Here is a 7,879-nt window from a genome sequence, read left to right as displayed (position 1 = left end):
ATTTGTCATTTCCTTTTTCTGCCATGTTAGCCAATCTGATAGGTGTAAGGTGGTACTTCAGAATTGTTTTGATTTCTCTAATTATTAGTGATTTAGAACATTTTAAATATCCATATTGATATTGGATTTCTTCCTCTGAAAATTGTCTATTCATATTCTTTGACCACTTATCAATTGGGGAACTGATTTTTTTCTTGCAAAACTTGCTTATTTCCCCATAAACTTTAGAAATGAGACCTTTATAAGAGCAACTTGCTACAAAGATTTTCTCTGTTTCCTGCTTTTCTTCTAATTTTAGGTACATTTATTTTGTCTGTGCAAAATCTTTTTACTTATGGTAATCAGAATGATGATTTTACCTCCTATGGACCTCTTTATCTCTTGTTTGTTCATGAACTCTTCACTTATCCATAGATTTGACAGGTAATTTCTATGTTTATGATGCCACCCTTTATATCTAAATCAAATTTTCAGTCTCAAATTTTCTCCTTTTTTTTATCTCCCTCCCAAGACAGCAAACAATTTGATATATTATGTATATTTGCAATAATGTAAAACATATTTCCATATTAGCCATGTGGGAAAGAAAAAAGACTAAAAAACACGGAAAAAAAATAAAGTAAAAATAGTATGCTTCAATTTGTATTCAGACTCCATTAGTTCTTTCTCTAGATGTGGATAGCATTTGTCATCATGAGACTTTTGGAATTGTCTTGCATCATTGTATTGCTGAAAAGGGCTAGGTCCTTCACAATGATTCATCATACAATATTGCTGTTACTACTTACAATGTTCTCCTGGTTCTGCTCACTTCAGTTTCCATCAGTTTGTATCGATTTTTCTGAAACCAGTCTGTTCATCATTTCTTATATTACAATAGTATTCCATTGCAATCATATACCACAACTTGTTTTGCCATTCTCCAATAGATGGGCATCCCCTCAATTTCCAAATTTTTGCCACTACATAAAGAGTTGCTATAAATATTTTTGTACAAGTAGGTACAAAGGTACCCTTTTAAAAAAATCTCTCTAGGATACAAACCCATCAGTGGTATTTCTGTATGAAGGGGTATGCATAATTTGGAACAATAGTTCCAAATTTCTCTTAAGAACCATTAGATCACTTCACAACTCTCCACCAAGAGTTCATTAGTCTTTCAATTTTCCCATATCCCCTTGAACATTTATCATTTTCCTGATGGAGGTAAGGTGGTATCTTTGAGTTGTTTTAATTTGTATTTCTCTAATCAATAGTGATTTTGAGCATTTTTTTCATGTATCTGTAGATAGCTTTGGTCTTCATCTGAAAAGTATCAGTCTATATCCTTTAATCATTTATTAATTGGGGAATGACCACAAGAGTGTAATCCAAGAATGCATTCACAAGTGAGTACTTGCACACAATACATATGCATAAATTAAAAATCACACTGGTAATAATGCAAAAAGTACTGATTTCAGCAACAAGAATGAACATTGTGACCAAAAAAAAAAGGTACTGAATTCTAAAACATGATACAAATAAGTGTGTACATATTATCTCTTGTATACAAAACCAAGATGTTATTTCCTGAAAGTAATGAGGTACTCTGGATAAGCCTGATTCTCATAAAATATGACAAATAAACTTGGATTTGACAAATTATCAGAGACACTGTCATATTGAACCTGAGCATCTTGATCCATCTTTAGTGGAGGGACAATGAATGATTGATTTCCAAGAATGTAATCACCAGTAAGTACTCGTACATAATACATATGCTTCTTCCCTTTGACATCTGGCTTGGAGTAGATATCATTAGCTGAATATAGGGCATCAACAGCAAAATAAGTTCCTTTCCCCCATGCTCCTTCTGTGAAAAAGAAGACAAACTTTTTACAAAATTAAAATTATGAAATGTGTATTATTATACCAATTATGATGATGCCTGGACACATGATCAAAGGAATAAAATCTCCTTTCATTTTGTTGGAATTTTCTCTTTGCATTCATCACATTTAATCTGTCATTTTAAATTATGCATATACTTATATAACACACCTCCTTACTAAATTCCTTAAAGTTTGGGTCTTTACCTTATTTAATTATTGCCTTCTCCTGCTCTAAGTATTTACACAAAACACTCTTCTAATAAATGTCTCTTAAGTTGAATTTAGAGTCTCTCTCATTAAGCTAATTCCACTTTATAACTTGTCTAGAAGTCACTTTATTAAAAGCATAGTCAAAAACTTTTCTATAGACAATGACTCCCACCACGTAAGCAAAGTCAACACAGAAAAGCCAGAAAACTCTAGTCAAACCCGAAGGCCAATGGTCAATCAGCCTGTAAGCCAACAAGAATTTATTAAGCACTTATTATGTGCTGGGCACTGTGCTAAGGGTAGGTATATATAGGAAGACAGAAACATGGTCCCTATATTTATCACATTCTAATAGGAAAGACAACATGCCAACAATGTACAAGATATATATTGAATAAATGCAAGGTAATCTCAGAGGGGAGACCATAGCAGTAAGGAGGACCTCCTGCAGAATGTGAGATTTTGCTGAGCCTTGAGAGAGGTTTAAGAAGCCAGTTGGCAGAGGTAAGGAGTGAGAGCATTTGTGACATGGTGGATAGTTAGTGCAAAGACCTGGAAGAGGGAGATGGAGTATAGTGTGTAAGGAACAGCAAGGAATCCAGTACAGCTGGACTCTTAAGTGTGTGTAATGTCAATAGAATAGGAAGATCTTCCCTACTCATTAACAGGCCTAACACATGGAACCTGAGACACATGGAGCATAATGTGGGATGAGCTTGAGCAAGGAAGAGAGAGAGATCAGAGAGCATAGAGAGAGAAGTAAGCTGTGAGTGGGAGGAGTTGGCACAAAGAGAGGAGAGAGAGAAGCAGCTTGAGTGTGCAGAGGGAGGAACTTCCCTAGGGGAACTTGTTTTGTGGGGAGGCTTGAAAGGAAGAAGGCTTGGAATGTCAGTACTCTCTGGATTAGTGATAACTACCCTGTTGAATCTTATCTCCTGGTATTCTAATGATGTCCCAAATCCATATTTTGGTTTTGCCTTTGAGGAAGAGAGTAAGATAGGAAAAGGCTAGTTTGTAACGGGCTTTAAATGCAACCAAAGCATTCTATATTTGATTCTGGAGATAACAGGGATTCCCTGATGTTCATTGAGTAGAGGGGTGACATTGTTAGCACTGAGTTTTATGAAAATTACTTTGATGGCTGAGAAGAGGATGAACTGAAGTGGTGAGAGACTTGAATCAGAGAGATGAGAAAGCTATTCCAACTATCCAGGAGTGATGCGATGAAGACCTGAACCAGGGTGTTGACTGTTTGAGTGAAGAGAAGGAGACATAGATGAGAGATGTTGTGAAGGTAGAAACAAGACTTGGCAACAGATTGGATATGTGGGGAAGTATGATACTGTCAGAATTAAAGGACACAACCTTCCTTTTTGTTGATGATTCAGAAACAGACTCTACTGGTGAATGTAATCTTTGTTTCATGGTATTTGTTCCATCACAAAAAATAAAATATATTGATCATTTAGAAAAATCAGCTTTGAAAATAGTTATTCATATACTGCAAAGAGAAATGATAATTCATGTGAAGTAGACATGAATAGAAAAATACCTAATAGAATTCCCTTGATTTACCACTGAAATTAAGTCCCCTTTAGGTTTATATTATTGGGCATTTTGGTTACAACCCAGCAATCATTCATATTTTCTAGGGTGGATGATATTTTGAAGATGTACAATAGTGTAGTGGATAAGAATCGAGGTTATAGAGTCAAGGTAGATCTGGGTTCAAATCCTGACCCAGAAATTTCCCATCCATGATCCTCAAAAAGCTACTGACCTTCTCTGTACTCCCACTTTCCTCAGAAGTCAGAGGAAAGGTCTGTATCAATTTGAAGGTCCCTTATAGCTCTAAGTCTTTGATGAGTTCTCTCTGTGGTACAGATTGTAACTCATCCAGACCTCCTCAGTCTTTTCAATTCTTGCTCATATCTCCACATTGTTGATAATGTGACACATCCTCTTTATATGCATTGGATCTTCCTCTTTACACCCATCATGTGTCTCACCCACTGCCTTTTGAGTCACACACATAATTTTGATTGTTTGGAGTTTACTGTGTTCTATTATTCACAGCTATATATCATCAGGGAAAGGCTATTGAAGAAAAAATGGGTGGGGTGTGTGTGTGTGTGTGTGTGTGTGTGTGTGTGTAGACTCATGTACACTTCCTTAGGAAAGCTGAAAGTGTTGTGTGATGAAATCTTGTTCATTTAAGGACCAAACTCCTTCTTTTTCCTATATTCTGCCTCTTCCAGATTTGTTATTTGATGGACTGATTCAATGAATGGAGACACTACAATCATCAATTTTAACCTGGCTACACCACTTTGGGACTTCTTTGACTAACTTCTCCACCATGTCCCAGGAAGATTATTACTGGGATAACCTCATCCTCCTGCAAGATTTCATCAACCTTAGTACTCCACCTTTTTACTACCCTCTGCCTTTCTGGTTGGAGGGGGTGGGTGCAGGTGTCATGAACTCTGAATCTCCATTTAAGGAGGGAGCTCAGCTCAGAAAGCTCCTCATTTCACCCCCAGCTACACCATGCTGAGTCTTCTCTTACATTTCCATCATTCTCTCATGCCCTTTCCAGCTTCCTTTTTGCTTTATCTTTTCCCATTAGATTCTAATCTCCTTGAGGGCAGGGACTGTTTCCTTTGTGTATGTATTTTTATTCCTAGAGCTTAGTATTGTCACTTGCATATAGTATGTGCTTAATAAATGTTGACTGAGAAAGGAAACAGATTTCATGGTGACACACTTTAAAGTGTTCAGGTGCTTATGGTTTGATGTGAAAGTCACACCTCACCTTTGAACTTTTTGAAGCAAACAGGGTATCTGCTGCTTTACTTACCAATTTTCCCAGCATAATTGTGATTAAAGCCTTGGTTATTGACATGGGACACTGAATTAATATTCGTCCCATGGAAGAGGTGTCTTTCATTGTCTGTATGTTCATTCTGGTCATCCATGAACATTTTCTTTATCTTATACGAATTCCAAAGTCTTCTGTTCTGTATCCTCTGTATCTACAAATCACAAAAGGAAAATCACTTTAGAACTGTGCATACTGTTAGGCACGAAATACTTGTGGGAGTGAATTTAAAAATGATCAATCCATAGGAAATCATTTTAGATTTTGTGTAGGCCAGTTTCCTTCGAGCATAAAATAATAAACATCAATTTCAGTGCTATCTATTTTGTTTTCCAGATATATTCTTATAGTCAGATAACTTTCTAAACCTAGAGTTTTGTAGGATTATGCTTCAAAAAGAAATATTCCCTACATTCTCTCTTCTGTCCCTCCTCCCCATGAGGGTAAACAATCGGATATAAGTTACACATGTGCAATCACGTAAAACATATTTCCACTGCAAATGCCTTTTTAAAACACAGTTTGATATTGGACCATAATCTTGACTCATTGCTCTTAAGTTTGTTAATAAATCTCAAGAGAGCTAGAGTTTGTGATAATGGTTTATCCATCACAGACACCAGTTTTAATATCTTGCTATGTCTTTTCTCCTTCTTTGAGTTCAAAAGTAATTGAGGGGTCACCATTCTGCATCTGTTAATAAGCTAGACTTTGCTGTAGGGTGAAGTAGATGAACTGGAAGAAAAATAAAGTTCCATTTGTCTTTGATAAATAGGAAATAAGACATAATAAGTATGTTTAGACAAAGAATACTACATAGAGTGGTGCAAATTTTATAAGAACAAATTGCTTTAATTACATTCCCCCTAAGTTCTGTTCCTATTCAACATTGCACTAAAATTTAAAATGAAATTTACTTGCTTTTTGTGAATAAAAAAGGAAAACACCAGCTTCCTAAAAAAGTTTAGTATTTTTACCTTTATTTTTTTTATATTTAAGTCATTGCGGAGGGGGAGCAGGGCTGATTTCTATTTGTAAATGTGCTACAACATACATATAGAGCCATAAATCTCATAGACATAAAAGTTTGAAAATAATTTTCAAGAATCAGTAGTCTTGCTAACATTCTTTCTCATTAACAAGGTAGGCCATTTCAATGACTTGGTCTTTGGAAATTTCTTTTGCCTCTTTTATTTTTTTGCTTTATGGAGGGGAGAAGGTGGGGCAATTGAGATTAAGAGACTTGCCCAAGGTTACACGGCTAGTAAGTGTTAAGTATATGAGTATGGATTTGAACTTAGGTCCTCCTGACTCCAGGGCCAGTACTCTATTCACTGCTCCACCTAGCCACCTGTTGCCTCTTTTCTAAATCTGAACTCTGCCCCTAACCTCTTCCATTGCTACAAGAAGAGTCCAAAAGAACAGAAAATGGAAGGAATGGGGGGTATAAATAGAAAAAAAAAACCTCCAAAGCAAATCATAATTCAGTGATTTTGTCTATTCTGAGTTATAAAATACTGAAGAGTGGGGGTGGCTAGGTGGTGCAGTGAATAGAGCACCTGTACTGGAGTCAGGAAGGCCTGAGTTCAAATCCAGCCTCAGACAATTAACACAAAAACTAGCCGTGTGACCTTGGGCAAGTCACTTAACCCCAATTGCCCTCCAAAAAGCAGAAAAAGAAAAAGAAAAAAGAAAAATACTGAAGAGTGGCTATTCTTTTTTATTGCTGAATCACAGAATGGCAGAAGTGTCTCAGAAATCATCTAATCCCATTCCCTCACTTTACAGATTAAGAAATTTAGGCTCTTATAATAGGGAAGTGATTTTATCAGAGATCAAATACATAGACTCCACAGGCATCAGACCTCTGAAAACAAATAGCAAGAAAGTAACATGAAACCCATTGACTTTTTTTCCCTCTCCAGAATAGCTTGTACCAGGTCCAAGTTTCTTTGATTGTCCTTTTTTTTTCCCCACTCCTACTTCCCTCATCTCAAGATCTTCACAGTTTTGGACACATTGTCAGACACATTGTCATTTTTTTTTGCCATGGAAACTGATAGAAAGAAGTGACCCTGCACACTCTAAAAAGAGTCAGGAAACTTTGAGTTAGGAAAAGAAGTCTATTTTCATGTAGGTTTCCATATCCAGTTTAACTTTTAATCAGATCTGATTGTTACTATTGGCAGGTTCATAAAATCAACATGGAATAAAACAAAGATCCATTCCATTCAAAATATCTACAACAAAATTTTTCTCAAGGTAATATAACTGGTGGAGGTGAGTAATTGTCTTAGGGATCATTAAGCACAGGGAGGATGGATTGATAAACATTATGGCCAGATAAAGGAATTTCCGAGTTCATGAACATGGAAGTGAAACACTTCTAGGTGATGGTGTGACCATTTCACTCTGATTCAGTTAGGAGTCAAAGACAATGCCATGATACTAACTTGTAAAAGTGAGTGGATGGTAGTGCCATCAACAATAATAGGAATGTTGAGAAGAAGAGAGGGTTGGGGAAGAAAGATAGTGAAGTATTTTTTGGACACTGAATATCTTTTTTCTTTTAAATTTATTGACTTTTAGTTTACAACATTCATTTCCACAAGTTTTTGAGTTCCAAATTTTCTCCTTCTCCTTCTGTTCTCTCCCCCTGCCCCCAAGGTGGTATGCAATCTGATATAAGTTTTACATATACCTTCACATTAAACAGTAGTCAAGTTGTAAAGAAGAATCATAACCAGTGGAATGAACAATGAGAAAGAAGAAAGAAAACAAGAGAAAGAGAGAGAGAGACAGAGAGAGAGAGAGACAGAGAGAGACAGACAGAGACAGAGAGAGACACAGAGAGAAAGAGACAGAAAGAGACAGAGAGAGACAGAGAGAGACAGAGACAGAGACAGAGAGAGAG

The 7,879-nt window shown here is 36.3% G+C and overlaps 1 protein-coding gene across 1 annotated transcript in view; it reads right to left on the bottom strand.

Annotated features, from left to right (window-relative positions):
* Positions 1-522: 522 nt before the first annotated feature.
* Positions 523-7,879, bottom strand: part of LOC138143702 (protein mono-ADP-ribosyltransferase PARP14-like) — a 76,749-nt gene continuing 69,392 nt past the window's right edge. Inside the window, exons 16-17 of the mRNA XM_069064927.1 lie at positions 4,945-5,119; positions 523-1,855 (exon numbers count right to left, since the gene is read on the bottom strand). Of these exons, the coding sequence (XP_068921028.1) occupies positions 1,566-1,855; positions 4,945-5,119 (465 nt within the window). The 3' untranslated portion in view covers positions 523-1,565. The remainder of the gene's footprint in view (positions 1,856-4,944; positions 5,120-7,879) is intronic.

This window comes from Petaurus breviceps, unplaced genomic scaffold (assembly GCF_028583685.1).
Source record: "Petaurus breviceps papuanus isolate PSGF00001 unplaced genomic scaffold, PetGlider_PUasm1.0 90654, whole genome shotgun sequence".
Classification (NCBI taxonomy): domain Eukaryota; kingdom Metazoa; phylum Chordata; class Mammalia; order Diprotodontia; family Petauridae; genus Petaurus; species Petaurus breviceps.
This window is presented reverse-complemented; position numbering and strand designations above follow the sequence as displayed.